We start from the raw sequence: 22,204 nt of genomic DNA, 5'->3' as shown, positions 1-22,204 counted from the left end.
ACTTTGGATAAAGTTGAATTAAAAGTTATATGTGACGATGGCTGCTCATGGTATAGATGTAGCCAGGCTCAGAACATATTTGAAAGGTAGTCCTGTAACACATAACAAAGTTCACTGTTTTATTATTTGCCTTGTAGGTGTGGGGTGCTGCATGTGTGGCCTTTATCAAAGATACCTCCCAGCCATTGTTGCACTGTTCTCAACGGGTTGTTGACTCCACACCCTGTACGATAATTTAACCTCTCTTGCCAGGTTCTGTCCATTGGACTACTCTTTTATTATGTTGCATATAACTACAATTTTATATATTTGTATGTATTATATCTTTATATTACTTTTACTATCATCATCATCATCATCATCATCATCATCGTGATTTATGTGATTGTGTTTTAAAGTTGGCCTATAACTAATGAGCTAATCAGCTAAGGTCTGCAAACACTGCACACACTCCACCTACAGTAATGATGAGCTACGTGTTGACATAGGACACGTTCACAGTTAACTCTTCACTGCACCTGGAAATGGTTAATAAAATACTGTATGCTTGAACACAAGAGTTGTTTGTAAAAGGCAGTGAAAACAATCATTTCAAATACAGGCTTTAGTTGTGTTTGTTTTTCAGCATTGTGGCCACACAGTGACAGTGTTGTGCATAAAGTAGACTATGTCTTCACAGTTCAATTAATATATATATATATACGTATTATTGTAAGCACAGAATGCAAAATACATAACGTGCTTCTGCTGTAGGAATGTGGGAACCTGGTCTCGTTGTCAAAATGTCAAGTGACACTCATGATGACCCATACGAGTAAAAATGTATCTATTTTATTTTTATTTGAAAAATTAAAATAAAGTGCTTCTTATATACAGTACAATACAAAAAGAAAAAACAAACAGTAGTTATGTATGATACAAAAAAATACAATTCACAACATATTTTACATTGGCAGCGGAATTTACAAAACACCTTTACATACAATTTTTTTTTTTTTTTTTAACTTACAATACATGTTGACAAGAGTCTGAACAACGTGTACTGTCACAAATAGAAGGCTTGACTATAGTGGTTCTTCAACAGAAAATATACTGTGATACTGCATGAGCATTGACTGTGGCTAGTCAAGCCTACCTAGGCTATGAACTGTACACAATTTGAGACCTGTGATCAAACAAAAGAATGTCCAAGACCAGTGCATACTAATCTAAATTATTACCATGTTTATATTGTTCTGCACTTGGCAAATGTATTATTGTCTCAATAACAACCACTTCACTAAAAAAGCTGCCATTTATTTAAGTTGTTAACAGTCTTTAAAAAAAAAGCAAAAAAAAAAAAGCATGTTTTTATTTTACTGCTTCAGCCACTTCCTCTGGTGACTGACTGTTCGTTCTACAGGATCTCCAGTCTTTAAAATCCCATTTTCATCACAATTTACTGTACAAGAATTGTATCTCAATACTATGCTCAACCATGTATCAAAATACAGCCACTGGTTACGTGTGTGTGTGTGTGTGTGTGTGTGTGTGTGTGTGTGTGTGTGTGTGTGTAGGTGTGTAGGTGTGTGTGTGTGTGTGTGTGTGTGTGTGTGTGTGTGTGTGTGTGTGTGTGTGTGTGTGTGTGTGTGTGTGTGTGTGTGTGTGTGTGTGTGTGTGTGTGTGCTACACTGTGTAAATCAAACGTATGCCCTGACAGAAGTTGAAGCCACTCTAGAAGACCATTTGGAGAACACATGGTACTGGCAATAGTATGTTTCTTATTGTTTCTGTTTCTGGGCATGGTCTTGGCCTCATTACGCCTACCGTATACAGCTAGTATGTGACTCTACTAGTACTACCTACTTCCTGGTTTATATTTTAGTATCCCAACAGGCACATCTCTCCATTATCAAAACGTGTCCTTGAAGGCATTGTGAACGTCTCCGAACGTGCTATAGAATCTTTTTTTTCACAATCTCCTGAAATTGCTGTAAACTAAGGCTTTTCCAACATCTTGTGCAAAACGAATGCATTCTGAGTTTAAGGTGTTTGCTGGCTTTGCACATGTACCATTTTATAATAGACAATTCATCACGTCTCTTACAGTGCACTTACCCATCAATACTAAAGCAAATATGCACGTCTGCATTTTTTTGTCATTTAAAAGAAGAAATGTGTCCACATTTCAATATTAAAGCAAAAACTTAAATAAGACTTAAATAACGTATTAGTTGAAAAAACTGTAACTTGCCAACACTACCGGTAACACAGTGTTGCAAGAGCTTGCCCTCATAAACATGTCGGATTATATGATTTACATCTTTGGAATAATAAGATGAATAGGCTACTCTTATATTGTAAATATGGAGATCAAATTGTTCTTAATGAGGATCACTGGAAAGCTGTGCTCATATATCAGGTTTGAATGTCAGGATGAGAGCCCCTTCTTCTCCACTTTGGCGTTCAAACCCTTTCAGCAAGCCATCTGTTTTTGTTGGTTCCCATAAAAAACGGCAAGGAAACTTTCTTCCATTAACAGATCCTGGTCAGTTACGATCTAGACAAAAGCCTGTGGACAGAAACCAGTCCCTGCAGTCACATGCGTCACTAAAACCAGACGCTAGGTAGATGAAGTAGCTCACCTATTCAAACCTCTCTTATGTCTGGTTGAGAATGCTTATGAATCTTTAGGAAAAAAAGAAGAAAAAAAAGGTAGTGACTGGCCATGGAAATTGTGAAACTTTAAAAAAAAAGCCAAAACCTTTGTCGTGACTTCACGCGATTACTATTATGTTGAGCTAGATGAGCACACATAATGTTGGTTTCTTTATCAACAGTGCCAAGTGTCACACTGTATCATAGTGTGCTATCCTGAATGTCAGCAACAAATTTACACCTGGATCCATTTGCAGAATGCAAGGTTATCAAAACTCAATTATCCTCCTCCCACCAGCAATACAAGAATGGCTAAAGATCACTTGCATACTTAAGTGTGTGTGTGTCATGTGTGTGTGTGCATGTGTGTGTGTGTGTGTGTGTGTGTGTGCATGTGTATGTGATGCCACTGATCCTCGGTAATGAACAGCGCCGACACCTTTGTGCTCACACAGTCTCAAGGTGAGGTTTTCTCGGTGTTCACCCCACTTCACATTATTTTTCTTTGCATAGTCTGCCTTTTTTCATCAAGAATTAGCGTCATAATACCTGGAATGGGCCCTTTGCCTTCATTGCATAAGATGAAGTAAAACCCTGTAGATAGAATATCCACACTTCACAGACCAAATATTCTGTCTCTCCGTTTTGGCCTAAAAGATTAGTTTGTGTCTCTATTCACGTTGGACGATGTCTCATGTTTTTCTTTAGGTGGTACTTTATGGTAATAATGAAGTGTACCTTCACTTTATCTGGGCAATTGCAAGCGGAACAAAAAACCCCAACATCACTTCTATTTGTGCTTTTTTTCTTCACCTCAAACCCAATGGTCCCGTCTCTTTTTCACAGGCTCTTTTTCATCGCAATGGCCAGCCCCGATTCTTGCTCCCTGGATCTGTCCACGTCATGTTGTATTCAATGAATGTAGGCAATGAATATACTATACTATGACCATGTATGCACAGTGGTTACAATGTAAATAAATGTGAAGGTCACATTTTTACCTGCCAGTTAGCTAGTTAGTGTCTCTTCTGGTATGCGAGTGCTCGTCTACCTGCGGCACAGTGCACTGTAACCTCAGTAGGCCTTCATATCAGCTGGTGCAGATGGCAAAACGTCGCTCCAGGCATTAGTGGGAACTACGCCGATCGCTCCGCTTTTCAAAGCATAAACCAATAGATAGTTTTGGACGGATTGAGTGGCAATGCTGAGAAATGTCATCGTCACCTCGCGTCACAGCTGGACAGTAGGGGGCGACGTCACCTCCGTACACGTGTGTGTCGTTACATTCCCTCTGTGAGCATTATATCAAAACGTCAAAAAGTCCGAAGGCAAAATGGAGCTTCCTCTCAATTGTGCTTTTGAGTGCACTTAAGAAAGGGGCCGTGACAAAGCAATTAAAAGGAAATGCACACTGAACTAGGGACAGAACGAAAAGACAAAAGTGCAAAAATGTGTGTAATGAAATGCCCCCACTGTGTGTTGCTCGTCAGTGTTCTCTCTCCTAGAGTTCTGCAGCTCTTTCAGCAAGTGCACTCCTTTCGGTTCACAGTTAGTCACTCCACACATAACTGTATGATATCCCACAAGTTTCTCAAAGATGCCCTCACACAATGGAGTCTTTAATCTCTGATCCGAGTCTCACCCGAGGCCGCGGGCACGTGGGTGAGATCTCTACATGACTCTCTTTCAAGTTCAGAGGCCTCTTCTCCGACTCCGAGAAGCTCTTGCTGTTGTCGGGCGAGGAGCACTCGTGCGGCGGAGTGCCACAGATATAGTTGTCATTAAGGGTCTGGTAGCCCTTGTGATCCGAGACGGCCGCTGGCACCGCGTTCCCGTTGAGCGGCAAGTTCTCCGCCGGCTTCCCTGCTATCCTGGGCTTCTTCTGCTGCATGTTAGGACACTCCCCCTCCTTCAGCATGGACTTCATGCGGTCGCGGTTCCTGTAGACCACGAACAGGGAGAAGACGACCAGGGAGAAGGCCAAGAGGGCGCACACGACAATGAGCTCATTCCAGTAGGTCTTGGTGTTGACCTGCGGCGAGCGCGCCTCCCCAGGCAAGACGATGGCCTCCTCCTCCCGGGGGACCTGCGGGGTGCGTGACCGGCCGGGCGGGGTGGTGCTCTCCTGCTTGGCCTCGCCCCTCACGCAGTAGTTGGCCAGCAGTTGTCTGAAGCCCTCCTCCACCGACCAGCACTCGTAGCTCTCCTGCCGGTCGGCCTGGGCCACCACCACCAGGCCGCCTTCGGGGCTGGGGTAGTGGAAGTGTCCCGCAGTGCCGCTGTACTCCCAGCGCCGCTCGGCCAGGTTGGAGCGCAGCTTGCAGGGCAGCACTTTGAAGGTGTTGGCCGGCATGATGATCACCTGGCAGGAGGATAGTCCTGAGGGAAGAGACACGAGGAGGAAAGTCAGTCTCTTTAGCATAAGATGAGCTGCGCCCGCCCGATCCAGGGTGACTCCAATGAGCGGGATGAAGGCGTCACCGCCGCCGCACACCGAGTACATTAAGTAAACAGGATGCAAAGTGAAAAGCGGAGCGTGCGGAAAATCTGCTAAAGAGAGCTGCTTTGTAATGTAAGAGACTCGAGAGGAGAGGAGGTGACGGTACTCACGGTTAGTTGAAGGTTTGGAAAACCGCGGGCTGGGTGTCATCTTATTGCAAATCACTGATGTGTCGGCGTCATCTACATCCTGTTGCCACTGACTGAAAACAGACACATTTGATTATTTGTATATTTTTTTACAAATCAAAAAAGGGACTTTACAATCCTAGGTGTCTTGTCATTCGTGTTGTATTGTACAGTAGATCACTATGCAGAGGGATTAGGGATGCCCCGATCGATCGGCCACCGATCGTTATCGGCCGATATTCAGTATAAATATGCGATCGGGGAATTCCGATAATGAGTCATATTCGCCGTTCGCGGAAACTGATCAAGTGGATATCTCACTCGCTTGTCTCAGACGCACAGGACCTGCAAACTGCTCCTCCTCCCTAGCCCCGCCCGCACCCGTGTAGAGTTTGTAAACACAGAGGAGGCGGCTCCTCTGCTGAGTCTAGATAGTGCATTCGACCTGAGCTAACGTTAGCTACCTAGCTATCGTTACTGTTTTATTTTCGCCGATCGTCAAAACAGATCTCACTCGCTGAGTTCTGTCTCAGACACCGGGAGCTGCACACAGTGCTGCGCGTCTTCTGCTCCTCCTCCAGTTCCTCCCGCACGCATGTAAACACGGGTCTAGTCTAGTCTAGTGGGACGGGACCTCCATGAGCTAACGTTAGCTACCGCTACAAAATGACCCAGTCAACTATTCACTTTTAGTTTAATACATGATGAGGCATTGTCTAACTGAACGGTATCTAGCCGGCTAGCTACTGATAGCTCCTGATATCAACAAATGCTCCAGCAATAGTCTAGTTATCTAGTACTAGTGTATGTTACCTCTGTTAGCTCACGTTAGCTTAGCTCACTGTTCAAAACGAAATGTCCCATTCAACTAAATAGTTCACTGAGGCGTTGTCTTAACGTTATATTTCCGGCTAGCAGTAGCTACAGACAGCTCCTGATATCAATGTCTTATAACACTCATTCGATGCATATTCGAAGCCCGGCTTGCGTCGCAGTCATTAACGGGGATAGCTGAGGGAGTAGGGTATATCTGCAGAGCCTAGGGTAAATCTGCAGAGCCGAATGTGATTTGATCAAAGCAGAGTATGTACACACAGACAGTGGAGATAGCGAGCATTTTGACTTGTTGCGTGGTGGCGATGTCTCGCAGATAATACAAGTACAAGTCTAATTATATAATATATATATTTTATAAAAAAAAAAAAAAAAAAAAACTTTTTATATAAAATAATTTTTAATTTCTTTTTAATCAAAAACGATCGGTATCGGATCGGTATCGGCCGATATGGCTCACGACGATCGGTGATCGGTATCGGTGGCAAAAAACGTGATCGGGGCATCCCTAAGAGGGATACACACCTGCCCGGCGGAGCCTGTCTGACGTCCATGCATTGGCGTCCCGTCCAGGCGCAGTAAGGGTCCCTGGAGAGGATGCACTCCCCACAGCTCTGATAGTTGGAGCAGTTCGCCACCGGAACCTCCACCAGGCCGGAGAAAGAGGAAACAAAAAGCTGTCCCTGCGAAGACAAGACGAGACCAATCAGGGAACAGGAAGGAACGCTGGCCCACATACACTCGCCTGTGTTGCTATTTTCATCATACCTCATCCTTCACCTGACCCTGATCTCCTGGTACCCTGGGCTATTCTATAGGATGCATTCTACGCAGTGCTTTCGTTCCCCCTGCTTCACAAAGAGGGAACAGGGTAACGGAACAGATCTGGAGAGGGGCAGAATTATGGCTAAGGAGAGAGCAGGGTAACGGAACAGATCTGGAGAGAGCAGGATTATGGCTAAGGAGAGAGCAGGGTAACGGAACAGATCTGGAGAGGGGCAGGGTTAAAGTTAAAGAGAGAACGGGTAACAGATCAGATCTGGAGGGGGGCAGGATTCATAGTGTCACACAAACGGTTTACAACCCATCTGTTTCCAGCTCCCCAGAGAGGAAGTTGCACGCAATTATCTCAATGAACGTGAGCTCCCCTTTAGGCTGCAGCTCTTCATGGCTCATGGAACCCCTAAGCTGCCAATAAAGGCATTTAGTGAGCCTTTTTTTATTACTTCCCACCAAGCAGAAGCCTCCAGAAAAACACAGAACCTCCATTCTCAGATAGTGCTATCACATTACTATACCTTCTCAGAGTCCAGCTCAATGTGTTGCACCGGTTGGGAATCTTGGAAAAGCACCATCTCCTCGATGATGTGCATCTTGTTGTTAACGTTAATGGCTTTGTGGAGTCTCCCGTCGTCTGGCAAAATCAGAGAAAATGTAACTTGAGATTAGAATTGTTAAGGTTGTTGAGAAGTGCTAGAAGACAATAACTGACTATAAAGTCAGCGCCCCCTCAATGGGGAGCGACGACGCCTCCCTTGCGGACAAGCTCAACACCTTCTACGCTCGGTTTGGTGTAGACAGTGGCGCTGCTGGCTCTCCGGCTAGTGACGTCACTCGCGCGCCGGCTGTTGTGGAGGGGGGGGGGCAACCGCGGGGGGGCGGGGACGCTCTCTCGTTGTCGGAACACAGTGTGAGAAGAGCATTTATGCAGGTGAACACCAGGAAGGCTGCTGGCCCAGATGGTATAACAGGACGCATACTCAAGTCCTGTGCCAACCAGCTGGCCCCGGTGTTCACCGCCATATTTAATCAATCCCTGGCGGAGTCAGTGGTCCCTGCCTGCTTCAAGATGTCTACCATCATCCCTGTACCGAAGAAACCCTCCCCAACATGTCCAAATGACTACAGACCGGTGGCACTCACCTCTGTGGTCATGAAATGTTTCGAGAGGCTGGTCAAGGACCACATTTGTGCCTCCCTCCCCAGTGATATGGACCCTATGCAATTTGCATACAGGACAAACAGGTCCACCGACGACACGGTCTCCCAGGTACTGCACAGCACCCTCTCTCACCTTGACCGTCAGAAGGGGGGCTATGTGAGACTGTTGTTCATTGACTACAGCTCAGCGTTCAACACCATGGTCCCCACCAGACTGGTGGACAAGCTGATCGAGCTAGGTCTGAGCTCCGCCCTGAGCGCCTGGGTACTGGACTTTCTGAGCGAAAGACCCCAGGCGGTCAGGGTGGGGGGTCAGACCTCCAACACCATCACCCTGAGCATCGGGTCCCCCCAGGGCTGTGTTCTGAGCCCCCTGCTGTACTCACTCTACACACACGATTGTGTGGCCAAGTTCAGCTCCAACTCCATAGTGAAGTTCGCAGACGACACAGTGGTGGTGGGGCTGATTTCGGACAACGACGAGAAGGCCTACCGGGAGGAGGTTGAGGTACTGGAACGCTGGTGCCAGGACAACAGCCTGCTCCTGAACATTGGTAAAACCAAGGAGTTGATCGTGGATTATAGGAGAGGACAGCAGGAGACGCACACACCACTGATGATTAACGGGGCTACCGTGGACAGGGTGAGCAGCTTTAAGTACCTGGGGGTCCACATCTCAGAGGATCTGACATGGTCAACACTAGGGCTGTCTTAAATACTTCGAAGCTTCGAAGCTTCGTTCGATGGCACAAGCTTCGAACATTAAAAAAAATAATCGAAGTTTAAAAAAAAATTAAAATAAAAATTTTTTTTTTTCAAAAAAAAGTTTTTTTCAATTTTAATTTTTTTTTACTTTGATTTGTATGTGTGTGTGTGTGTGTCTGTGTGTGTGTGTGTGTGTGTGTGTGTGTGTGTGTGTGTGTGTGTGTGTGTGTGTGTGTGTGTGTGTGTGTGTGTGAACTACCCATCCCAGTTAGGACAGCCGAATCCCGTCCAATCTTTCGCCGTCGACTAAAGACTCAACCTTCAACCATTATCTGAAATGATGATAAAAAAAAAAAAAAAAAAAAATCGAACCGTGACTAACCTTACTGTCATGCACTTGTCCTAATAAACTAACCTACACTGTAACATGCAACACTTTGATGAACATTGTTAGTCAGCTGATAGAGTTGTACCCTTCTTGCTGTCTTGTCGTACAGAACTTGTAAGTCGCTTTGGATAAAAGCGTCAGCTAAATGACTGAATGTAAGTGTGTGTGTGTGTGTGTGTGTGTGTGTGTGTGTGTGTGTGTGTGTGTGTGTGTGTGTGTGTGTCATCAAAGAGAAGCCGTCTATTCTCAGTCCTTGCCCCACAATGGTGGAATGAACTACCCATCCCAGTTAGGACAGCCGAATCCCATCCAATCTTTCGCCGTCGACTAAAGACTCACTTCTTCAACCATTATCTGAAATGATAAAAAAATAAATAAAAAAATCTAACCGTGACTAACCTTACTGTCATGCACTTGTCCTAATAAACTAACCTACACTGTAACACGCAACACTTTGATGAACATTGTTACTCAGCTGATGAATAAACAAAATAGGAAATAAAATGTAGAAATGCATGCAATACATAAATAAATATGAATCTCCATATATGAAATATAACATTTAGATAAGGTGCTACTGAGATGTTTTGGTGAGTTCTTTGTTTTTTTGTGGAAGTTGCCCTTCTTAAAAATGCATGAACATTCACTGATAATTGGTCTGTAGTGGAGTCTACAAGGTCTACATTGCCGGACCATGTAGAATCCGGACCTTGTAGACTGACATAATTCTGTGCATAGTTTAGTCTACACAGGCCATATTTCAAATAATCAAAATCTTACTTCATTCATCTTAAACATTCTTGATTTGGGGGATTGGTAGTTCCCATGAAATCTGAAGTTGTTCAAACGACAACAGCGATCCACCTTGAATTAAATCACACAGCCGAGTGAAACCTTGTTGGATGCGTCACAGTCACGAAAGGGGCTACTTAGTTAATTAATCCAACCCACTTTATTTATAGAGCACATTTAAAAACAACAACGTTTACGAAAGTGCTGTACAAGTCCCACAACATAAGATAAAAAAAATAAAAATAAAAAAAAATATTAAAGTTTTTTATTTTCTTTTTATTCGTAGCTTCGAATTAAAATCGAAGCTCGGCCCCGAAGCTTCGATTGCCAAAAAAAGCTTCGAAGGTCAGCCCTAGTCAACACACATAGACACAGTAGTAAAGAAGGCGAAACAGCGCCTCTACCACCTGAGACAGTTAAGGAAGTTCAGAGTATCGGGGAAGATACTCCAGTCCTTCTACTCAGGAGCGGTAGAGAGCATCCTGACCGGAAACATCACTGCCTGGTATGGAAACAGCACGGCACAGGACAAGAAGGCCCTACGGAGAGTGGTGCGCTCTGCCGAGCGTACCACGGTATTGCACTACCTCCCCTGCAGGTTCTATACAACAAGAGGTGCAAATCCAGAGCCTGCAGAATAATGAAAGACCCCCACCACCCCAATAACAGCCTGTTTCAGCTGCTGAGGTCAGGCAGACGCCTGCGAACCCCAGCTACTAGGACAGAGAGGCTTAGGCTTAGCTTCTTCCCCCAGGCCATCAGAGTCCTGAACAATGAACATTGAGTACCACAGAACACTGAACTATCGACACATAAGCACACATGAGCACACACACGACACGCACGCAGTGCACGCTCACACACTAGCAGCCACTTAACACTTTAACATGAGCGGGCACACACTCATGCGCACACACTCACACTTATTGCCAAAAGGAAAGGCCACTTTAAATCAGTAGTAGCAACAGTAACAGTGTATTGCACTACCAAAGCTACCTAGCATGTCCTATATGCTCTGTAAATAACTATGTACAGATACCGATTTTGATGTCACCATGTTACCTGTTACCTGTTACCTGTTATTGCACAATGTTTTTGTATTGGATTCTATTATATGTTGTACCCACTGTATTGCACATCGTTGCGGGCAAGACCACCCGCATTTCATTGTATACTCGTATGCCGTGACAAATAAAACTCTTGACTTGACTTGACTTGAATGTATACACTTGGATGACAATAATGGGTTGATCAGAGGAGAGGGGTATATTAACTGCCCTGGGCCTCTACCATCGCCAGGATTCTGAACCTCTAGCCTGAGTTCTAAGTACACCAGCCTGCCCTGGGCTTTATCTGTCACCTAAACAGCATTTTATGTTAAAGTGGTTCTATTGCCTAGTTGGGCCTAATTCTGCATTTGACACTAGCGTAAATTAGCCTGGCTGTAAATGGTCTTGTGTGGTTCTGTTGAGCCCATTTTCATTCAGATGTTGAGGTGAGAAGTCAAGCTAGCTTAAAAAATTTGACTACTAGATCCCTTTAAAGACGCCTACTAAAACGGCGGGAAATCAGTAACAAATGGCCGATGCTGAAGTTTTGTAAAATGTCCCTCGGTCAACCTCTAGAAAATACTACACAAAAAGAATGCTCTAAATGTTGGCAATACGCTTCAATCATTTATTTGGTCAATTATTAGTCTTAAAATCTTACAAATATAGGATTTATAGTGAAAGTTGCAGGGGGGGGGGGGGGGGTCTCAACATTGTGAGATGAATTAAAACCCTGTGGTGGCTCAGACTGTGAGCTGAGGATTCCGGAATGTTAAAGGCAGTCAATGAGTTGAAATCCAGTACCTGTGCCAATGAAGAGGACATTGTAGGCTTTGTGGACGGCCTGGGCCCGGTGGACAGCGATCTGTGTGTAGCGCACATTGCGCTTCAGCAGCAGAGGTTGGCTGCGGATCACGCTGTCCATCAGGAAGTGGTCCTTGACAAAGTTCAGCACCTTGTCAGGCATGTGCAGCGAGGAGGGGATGGTCTGCTCCCTGGCAGCGTTCGTGATGCACTGCAGAGGCGACACAGGAAATCACTTTATTCATAAAATCACTCACGCCGTGCAGCAATGCCAACTGCAGCAGTGTGCCCCCCCGCCCACCCCCCCGCGCCTCCCCCTGCCCACCCGGCCCTCATCAATAGGCTGTTCGTTTGTAGGCTTCCCATTGATTGGTCTGTGATAAACCTGCCAGGAAGTGAAAGCAACGACACTCTCTGATAAGGATCAAGTCTTCTGGGAAGAGGGGCTGACAGTGACGCCAGCGAGACAGATATCTGCTCTGAGCACTGATGATCAGTGGAGATTGTAGATGTGGCTGACGAGCAGCATGCAGGAACACATCAGTGGCGTGTGGCACATGTGGCCCTCCGGCTCTGTATGCCGCTCATTACCGCGAAATGGTGTGACTGCGTCATGTTTCCAGCAGAGGGCAGTATTCTCAACACTCACCGCTCCAGGCCGCGGCTCGGGGGCTGGGTGGTTGTACGTGTACCACTGCTGGGTCTCTCGGTTGACCTCACGGTAACGTCCGTTGAAAGCCTTCTCCACCTGGTCCATGGTGAAGGCACACACCGCGGAGCTTCCAGAGGCACCCTTGTACCTGAGGAGACATGGAGAACTTCATGACCTTCTGATGAGCCACTGCCTTTTTAGATGTAAATGGTAAATGGTGCATTTATATAGCTCTTTTATCCAAAGCGTTTTACAATTTATTCCTCACATTTGACCCATTCACTCACATATTCACACACAGATGGCAGATACAACCATGCAAGGTGCCAACCTGCACATCGGGAGCAATTAGGGGTTAAGTGTCTTGCTCAAGCGACACGCTGCCCGGGAGGAGCGGGAATCTAACCGGGAACCTCCAGATTACCAGATGACTGCTCTACCTCCTGAGCCACTGTCGCCCCCTGTGAAGCACCTCTATGACCGGCAATGTCGCTAGCTCAATCATTCATTCTGTCACTGATTCAGTCACTCACACTTAGCCACTCTGCCCCCTTAGTGGCGCCCCACGAGCATTAGGTTGACATCAACATCAATCACACTTCCACACAAAGTCGACACAGGATACCCCGGTATGAATGCTCGTGGTAGGAAAACACCATTACATTTGACTGCCATTCTGGGCCCTGTTTATATGGTAGAATGCTTTTCCAAAAGTATTTAAGTTCCTGACATTCTGAGCCGTGTTTATTATACTGTAGCTACGTTAACTAGGTATTTCAGTTCCTGACATTCTGAAGCGTGTTTTGCTACTGGCTATTTGGTGATTTGGAGGAAGGAAAGAGAGAGAGAGAGAGAGAGAGAGAGAGAGAGAGATAGAGAGAGAGAGAGAGAGAGAGAGAGAGAGAGAGAGAGAGAGAGAGAGAGAGAGAGAGAGAGAGAGAGAGAGAGAGAGAGAGAGAACTTCAATCTATACGAGAATGCTTTGCATCCATGTGTCCTTGTTACTGTTACGATACACAGAATACCAACTGGATCATAGCCTCTAAACTAGGGATGTTCGATATTGGCTTTTTTACCGATACCGATATACCGATATTGTCCAACTCTTAATTTCCGATACCGATATCAACCGATACCCCCCCCCCCCCCCCCCCAAAAACGGAATAATTTCAGGTAATTAACATTACATATCTCTTGTCGTGGAATTAATACAACATTATGCATAATTTTGACAATAAAAAAAATCTGAATGTGTTCTTACTTGCTTGCCTGGGTAAATAAAGGTTAAATAAATGGAAAAAAATTAAAACCGATACCGATCATTTCCGATATCACATTTTAATGCCAATATCGGCCGATAATATCGGTAGGCCGATAATATCGGACATCCCTACTCTAAACCACACAATATGGCAAGGAGAGCTGACTTAGATCTGACGGAGGTCTGTCTCTGCTATATAACATTGCATACTCTATGGTTTCGTTTGGACGCTAAGTGCCATGAGTGCGTACACACTCATAGCATGGGCGGCTCCAGTGAGAATCAAACCCCTAAGCCTGGCAGTGTTAGTGCCATGCTGAACCCACTTCAGAGGACCCCAGTTACACAGACTCATGTGAAGAGCCACTATACATTCAGTTTAGAGATTGCTTTTCTTGAGGAGCACATTATATATAACCTGAAAACCGCTCCCTCAGATTTTTAAAAGGCAGCTAAAAACGTACTTCTAGGCTTTTTAAACATCCATAGCCGTTTCTTTCTGTTTATGTCCTTTTCTTTTTTGTTGTCTATTCTGTTGTTTTAGCTCATTTTAATGTTTTTTCTTCTCTTCACATGTTTTATTTCTTGTATTTTTACTGAGGTTTTAAAATGCTGTGAAGCACTCTGTGCTTGTGGAGCGCTATAAAAATTACTTTATATACTCCTCCATTTGCTTTGCTAATGTGCATGTATATAATGGAAGTGTTGATAAAGTTAAGTGTTCCTCACCACTGAGAGGTGAAGACTCCATAGAACACAGAGCTCTTCCAGTCCTCGGGGCTGGGCGTCAGTACGAACATGTCCTGGATGATGTTGAAGGGGAAGCCGTCGTCAGGCAAAGAACACAGCAGCTGGGCCTTCAGGAAGGTGGTCCACTTCTTCTGGAGGACCCTCTCCCCTCCCTTGTCTCCCTGTAACCATAAAACAAGGTTGTGTTGGATGGAGATGGTCTAGACCAGACTCTTTAGAGGGGCATCAGAATCAGAATCAGAAAGGTCTTTATTGCCAAGTAAGTTTGCACATACAAGGAATTTGATTTGGTTGTTTGGTGCGACATTAACAGACAATTAACTCATTGGACGCCAGTCACGATGATAGTCGGGTTAACTCGCCATCGCTTGAGCGCCAATCACGAGTATAGTCAGGTTTTAATCGTTATTTCTTTTATTAGCGATATCCATTCATTTTCATCCATCCAGCCTGATGTTATCGTTGGGAATGGGTCTGAGCTCGCAAAATGGCAAATACCGCTCGCTACGCCTTCCGGCTGGTATTGGACTCCACTGGGAATGGTATATTTTATTTTCTGAGACGATCTAAGCCGTGCGGGCGCGGTTTAAATACTCAGGCGAGGTAACCTGATTTCAACGATACATCTGCGAGGCTGCCCCCCCCCCCCCCCCCCCCTCATATGCAATGCTGTTGAACGTGGCACGGACCTCCGCGCCCAGTACTTCAAATGGCGATCAGATAATTGGATTATTTCTTTTGCATTACATCAGATACAAGGTAAGAACACTATATATAAATTTGATTGTTGATCTGATATGTATTTCTATCCTGATCGACACTGTATCTGTGTGTGTACAGTAGAAGCCCTTAGAAGTCAGGGCCCTCATTCATCAATGTGTGCGTAGAACATGTTCTATTTCCACACGTAAGCACGGAATGTAGAACCAGTGTACGCACAGGGAAGTCGGGATTCATCACACGTGCGTACGCAGGCTCTACGCACACCTGTCATGATGAATCCCACCTTGGCTCTGCGCCGAGGCTCGTGCACACTTTCACGTATTTGCATACCAGAAACGCCCCGATTAACCATATACGGTAATGGAATACACCCATGAAATGTGGAAAAATGGACTAAGCCGAGGGAAGCGTGTCATGAGACAGGCTGACAGACGTGTACACTTACGGTGATGTCGGATATGATATCTATTAACCATTGCTGCCTGGGCAGCGCAAACACTAATAAATACCGCGCTGGAATATGACTGCCTTTTCCCGTGTTGTTTGATCAATACCCAGGGATTAAAGTTCTCCTCAATTTTATTCCAAATCGCGATGGATCTCCCGTCAATTTTCTACCTGCTGCATATGATTTCTAGAGGCATACTACAATCTATTTTGATGTCAGTATTGGGTAGCCTATATAAACAATAATACGAGAGCATATACAAGAACAATGAATCTCACTGCATGTATGATGTAGCCTGCCTTTCAATACATGAACTTGAATTCCATCATGTTTGTGTGCGGGACTCACAAGGCTGTTGTCACAATGGGTGGTACCGGTACAGTAATAATAACAGTCCACACAATATCACGATCCATGCCATAGCCTATGTTCTATTAGGACATGATCTGTGACGACAAATGTTCTAGAATGTTTGATTAAGATATCATACTCTGACAGCATGCCTATGATCAACAAAAACGCGAACTTGAATCCCATCATATACATAGTCTGTCCACTATCTGGTGTCATTGCAATGCGTTTTCTATTCTTTCTTATACAGTAAAAAGGGGGAAGAACACTATATTCATATGACTTGTATTCTGCTTACAGCTTCGAAATTCCACTTGTTTCGTTTAACGTAAAGCCTTTTAAATATAATCAAAACGTTCCCGTGTTTGTTTCTGCGGTCTGCGCAAAATAATAACGAGTTGAGCTTTATGATTTATGATGAATTGAAAATGGGGGACCCTGATGTAAACAAGACGAAAGTCTTTCTCTGGTCTGCATCCCCAATTAACAATTGTATGTACTGAGCTGTACTGTACTGTACCCATTCTGCAATCTGTTAATAAACTTTTCAATCAATCAATCAATCAAGCTACGCGGAGCGCAGTCAGTCAGTAGCCTACACCCCGTATATTCCGATAACGCTATATAAACCATGCTGCATTCATTCTGAGAGAAAGATCTATTATTCCAAATGCTATTTATAGGGTTTTGACCATAATTACACTACTGTTGCTATTTTACAATGAACTATAATGAACTACGGTTCGTACAGAACATGCCAGTGTTATTATTCACAGAAGCTCATTTCCTTGTTGTAATAATATATTCTACCACTGGGCGCCAGGTACGCATGGTCTGACCTGTGCGTAGACGTAAGCACGGAGTCAAGTTCAAGTTGAAATTGATGAATCCCACTCTTTGCTTAGAAATGATCGTACGCACAGGGTAAGCACAAATCTGTGCGTAGAACACGTTGATGAATGAGGGCCCAGGCATTTACTGCTACTCTGCCACTACTTCACCACTCTGATTTTGTGACTCCTATTGTTCTCGACCGGGCCAGATTTCACACCTCCACGGCTGGGGAGATTTTCATCTTACATTTTTATTCGTCCCAAATGTCCCAGCCCCATCCGATTTCTTAGATTTTTTCACTGTTTATTTATCATGCATTGCAACACTAATATATGGTCAGTACGCCAAGTCAGACTGCCCATATAAAAATTATCTTGGGGGTCTGAGGGCAGTAGCCCCCGACCCCCTCCCTGGGGAAGCACTTAAATTAAGTACCAGCCCCCGAAAATTAACACCTGAGTGAGTTCTAAAGTGACATTGGAGTGGTAGATGAGTGGCAGTGGGGACGTGATTCTCGAGGGCTTCTACTGTATGTGTGGCTGTTTTCCGTTGGGTGCAGGAGGTGGGGGGGGGGGGGGGGGGGCACCGCACTACGAGGGCCATTTCATGTATGCATGAGGAAGGATAATAATGATGATCTAGCGTTGATTTCAGGAAGATTCGATAATCAGCCGAAAAATTACAACGTGTTTTGTGTATTCCACTAAAGGGCTATTATCGCGTCTTTCTCTGGAATTACTAGAAATCACCAAAACTATACTCGTATTCAAAACGGTATAAAACGGAAATGTACAGATGAAAAAACTATCCGTTTCGTACATGTTGACTGCAAGCAACTCACTGATAATCGACGGGTGTATTAGACCCATAGCTATAATTTAAGGCATATTTTAAGCACTGGCAAATCTCCCAGTCCTCCCATTGATTAAAACGGTGGCACGCTAGCGCCCTCTCGCACACTTAAGCGATGGCGTGCAATGAGTTAAGGTGGAATAAAATAAAATGGAATATATAAACTAAATTAATAAAAGTACAATAGAATAGAAGATAGGACAGGGCTGTACAATTGTGCAGGTGGTGGTAGAGTATATACACTAAATTAGAAAAAAAATACAGTGGATGAAAAAATACAGCTTAGTCATAAAAACAGCTAACATGTGGTGTCTACCAATCTGAGCCATATAGTTAGAGTTGGCTCAACTTCACATACAGACCCTTTTCCTGACAGTATCATCTTGTAGGCAAAGCTTCCAAAACCAAACTACACATGAATCACTTGAGGAGAGACTCCAGGGACAGTCTGGATGAAATCGCTTGCCGGGACAGGTTGTCCGACGTGGTTTCGTTCAGACTGTCCCAGGAGTCTCTTCCCCAAAGATGCAGGGTTCGGCTTAGGAAGCAGGGTTTTGCCTACCGACATCATCACTGTTTACAAATGGCAAAAGGGTCTATATAGGCCTAGACACACAGCACATGTAGAGTCTAGTTAAAACCTGTAGAGGGCGCAAGCATGCAAGATGAATACCCGTCTGAACTGAAATAATTGCTTTTGAGAGCAGAGACTCTGAGGACTGAAGTAGAAATATGATTTGTTGGAATATCACTGGTTTATAGAAGACATGATACCTGTATGTGTAAAGTATGATATGTTACATGATATAATACTGGGGGCATTGTCTCCTTTTATTCCTCTTCCCAGTGACTTTAGTGTTATGTAGAAGTATTCTCAGGACAGCAGCGACTGCCTTTTTATAAACCTTATTATCTGACTCGTAAACATAATACTGGAGACTGACATGGACACAAGTCTAGACTACTCTGACCTGGACCAATCACTCAGTTGTTGACATCACTTAAGTATCCCTACACCTTGCGCTGGCACAGAATAGTACCCTTACAACGCAGTGACCACAAACAAGAGAGGAATATTGAGCTGTTTGAATTGACTTAATTGGAAAACATTAAACACCCCACAGCGAAAACGTACGAGGGCCAAAGCGATTGTGTCCATTACGCAGATAAAAGCCGCCGGGAGTAGACTTCTAGGTCAAGACAACAATATACACCATCGCAACTGGCTGGCGTGGCCCGGGGGGCATTAGGGGAGGAGGAGGGCAAATACTTTTAAATGAAATAGAAAAAAAGGGCATTGCTCTTCTCACAATGTCTCCTCACTGACACTACCACTCCGACTCTGTGCCCGTTGGCACCAGAGCCTGTGCCCAGTGGTCCGTGGCACAGGGCTCGCCGGAGATGCTGAGCAAATTACACAAGCTACACGACTCCTCCGACGAGGCGTTCTCGTAAACACAAAATCGGACGACCGACCGCATCGTCTGACTTCAATGTGAGACGGATTTGTGGCTGAAATATGTCGGGTCGCCATAAGACTAATAGTCATGAGACGTTGAATGTTAAACATGATCTATCATGACTTATTAAACGACGTCAACAACACAGAGCACACTGAGTGATTCATCAAGAGAGGGGACAGCCCTGGAGATATGAATGTTAAATAAGGCTATATTCCACAGGGAGTTATGCGTCCAAGTAAAGAAAGTATGAGAGCAGTAAGTGCCTGTTTGGATACTTGGAGAGAGGAGGACGAGACAAAATTAAAAGGGATGGTTGTCTACCAACCAGACGGCCTGTTTACAGTCAGTCCGTGGCGGCAATTATTCCAATTTTTGTCTCAGACGTAGATCTGAAGGAGAATCGAATGGATGAAGGAGCAAAACAAGCACTTTTGTTTTTTGTTTAAACGCACAGTTCAAAAGAGCAATGGGGAAAGAAAAGTGGAGCCAGTCTATATAAAAAAGTCTTTAACGTGTGCCTTCATTTGAGTCCCCCCTCTAGCATTGCATTAATCAGGAGGAAATGACATTGTTGGATGGAAAAGGAAATGACACGTGACCAATGCCCGAGTCTCTGGAGCGGTTACTGACTGCAGCAAGCCAGGCGAATAATGAGCAACTCCCCCTGGCTCTACATAGCTTTATTATTTAATAGCACACTGTACCTAAACTTACTGCTGAATAATTGAGGCTATAGCATCCCAGTTTATCAAGCCCTTATAAAAGAAAAGCACCCCCGTTTAAAAAAGAAAGCTTTTCGAAAAAGGCTATGAAAGCTGGGCAGGTTGTAAACAGCTTATTCCCGAGATACCAGGGTGGCATCTCAAATGAGGACATGTCGTCTTTTGTTTGTTTCCAGCAAAACACTGTTTACCACTCCAAAGCCTCGATGAAGCGGAACTTGTGTACTAAACACCTGAATAAACAAGCGCGAGGGGGGGGGGGGGGGGGTTAGGGAGAGAGTATGAAGCGAGGAACAGGAAGACATGGAGACAGGTTTAATTTTAAGATTATAATTGATTTTCTTTGTAAACACCACTGTGCTGTTTAACTCGAATTGATGCCGTCAGACCTTGCACCGCATTTCTCTCCTTTTTAAACCTTTGTTTTGTTTTGCCGTTTTTCACAGTGTTTTAAAACATCTTTATTTCATTTCACCCTGTTTGCACCACGGGTCCCGAACCTCACAGAAGAAGAAGAAGAAGAAGAAGAAGAAGAAGAAGAAGAAGAAGAAGAAGAAGAAGAAGAAGAAGAAGAAGAAGAAGAAGAAGAAGAAGAAGAAGAAGAAGAAGAAGAAGAAGAAGAAGGGGGAGGAGATGATGAAGGAGGAGGAGATGATGAAGGAGGAGGAGATGATGAAGGAGGAGGAGACGAAGGAGAAGAATGATAAGGAGAAGGAGAAGAATGATAAGAAGAAGGGGGGAATGAGAAGAAGGAGGAGAAGGATAAAAAGCAGTAGGAGAAAGAGAAGAGGGAGAAGGAGGAGAATAAATAAGGAGGAGAATAAGAAGGAGAGGACGGTGAAGAGGAAAGAGGAGAAAAAGAAGAAGAGGAAGGAGGAGAAGAAGAAGAAGAAGAAGAAGAAGAAGAAGAAGAAGAAGAAGAAGAAGAAGAAGAAGAAGAAGAAGAAGAAGAAGAAGAAGAAGAAGAAGAAGAAGAAGAAGAAGAAGAAGAAGAAGAAGAAGAAGAAGAAGAAGAAGAAGAAGAAGGAGGAGAAGAAGGAGGAGACGAAGGAGGAGACGAAGAAGAAGAAGCAGAAGAAGAAGGAGAAGAAGAATGATAAGAAGTAGAAGGAGGAGAAGAAGAATGATAAGAAGGGGGGAATGAGAAGAATGAGGAGAAGGATAAAAAGCAGTAGGAGAAAGAGAAGAGGGAGAAGGAGGAGAAGAAAGAAGGAGGAGAATAAGAAGGAGAAGAAGGTGAAGAGGAAGGAGGAGAAAAAGAAGAAGGGGAAAGAGAAGAAGGAGAAGAAGAATGAGAAGGAGAAGGAGAATAATAAGATGAAGAAGGAGAAGAAGATGAAGAATGAGGAGAAGGAGAAGAAGATGAAGAAGGAGAAGATGAAGGAGAAGAAGAATAAGATGAAGAAGGAGGAGAAGAAGGAGAAGAGGAAGGATAAATAGAATAGGAAGGAGAAATAGAAGGAGAATAAGAAGATGAATAAGGAGAAAGAGAAGAAGAAGAAGATGAAGATGAAGAAGAAGAAGAAGAAGAAGAAGAAGAAGAAGAAGAAGAAGAAGAAGAAGAAGAAGAAGAAGAAGAAGAAGAAGAAGAAGAAGAAGAAGAAGAAGAAGAAGAAGAAGAAGAAGAAGAAGAAGAAGAAGAAGAAGAAGAAGAAGATCACAATTGCATCTTTGATTTTATAACCAACAAAGGCCACTGCATGGAAATAATGATGGACCTGTATAAACCTGTGGAACCCTGGGGGCTGGAGCCGACAGACTGGGGCGTGTCTGCCTGTGAATCACCCCTGTGACAGTCAGCTGGACTCACCGCCACGTTGTGGGGTTTGTCTGATGCAGATGGGAGGGTGTTTCCCGCCTGCCTCTAACAGCAGGATGACTATCAGGACCACTACCACTGTCTGCTGGAAAAACAGCAACGCATTCCACCCGGCGAATCACGGCACGTTGTACTAATTGCTCAAGTGAACACTGCAGGATATTGAATTATAAAACCGCATGCGCAACTGAAAATTACTAATGCATGGCTCTGTTTCACGTTTAATCGTGTTTTTGTTTTGCGGTACGACTCTTGCAAATGCTCCTCCTGTCATACTGTACGAGTAAGAGAGGAATCGAGTTTACAGGCTCCTCCTGTCATACTGTACGAGTAAGAGAGGAATCGAGTTTACGGTACACACGTCAGCAGGCCGACTTCGGCTCAGGATTGACTGCTGAAAATGCAAAGCCCGGTCGAGGTGGCTGACCGTTAAACTGTCAGCTGGTGTTTCCGACTGTCCTTGACCTTCATAAACAACAGACAAATGATCCTCTGATCTGATTTTAGACCCCATGTATGACGCTAACGTGAATGTTTGCAGGACAGCAGGC

The 22,204-nt window shown here is 44.4% G+C and overlaps 1 protein-coding gene across 1 annotated transcript in view; it reads right to left on the bottom strand.

Annotated features, from left to right (window-relative positions):
- Positions 1-868: 868 nt before the first annotated feature.
- Positions 869-22,204, bottom strand: part of sema4ba (sema domain, immunoglobulin domain (Ig), transmembrane domain (TM) and short cytoplasmic domain, (semaphorin) 4Ba) — a 68,228-nt gene continuing 46,892 nt past the window's right edge. Inside the window, exons 8-14 of the mRNA XM_084334968.1 lie at positions 14,421-14,602; positions 12,428-12,578; positions 11,779-11,989; positions 7,398-7,513; positions 6,625-6,782; positions 5,248-5,339; positions 869-5,016 (exon numbers count right to left, since the gene is read on the bottom strand). Coding sequence (XP_084191094.1) covers positions 4,241-5,016; positions 5,248-5,339; positions 6,625-6,782; positions 7,398-7,513; positions 11,779-11,989; positions 12,428-12,578; positions 14,421-14,602 — 1,686 coding nt within the window. The 3' untranslated portion in view covers positions 869-4,240. The remainder of the gene's footprint in view (positions 5,017-5,247; positions 5,340-6,624; positions 6,783-7,397; positions 7,514-11,778; positions 11,990-12,427; positions 12,579-14,420; positions 14,603-22,204) is intronic.

The sequence above is a fragment of the Notolepis coatsorum genome (assembly GCF_963971535.1).
Source record: "Notolepis coatsorum genome assembly, chromosome: 18".
NCBI lineage: Eukaryota > Metazoa > Chordata > Actinopteri > Aulopiformes > Paralepididae > Notolepis > Notolepis coatsorum.
Note: the sequence above shows the minus strand (reverse complement) of the source record. Positions and strands in the feature narration are given on the sequence as shown.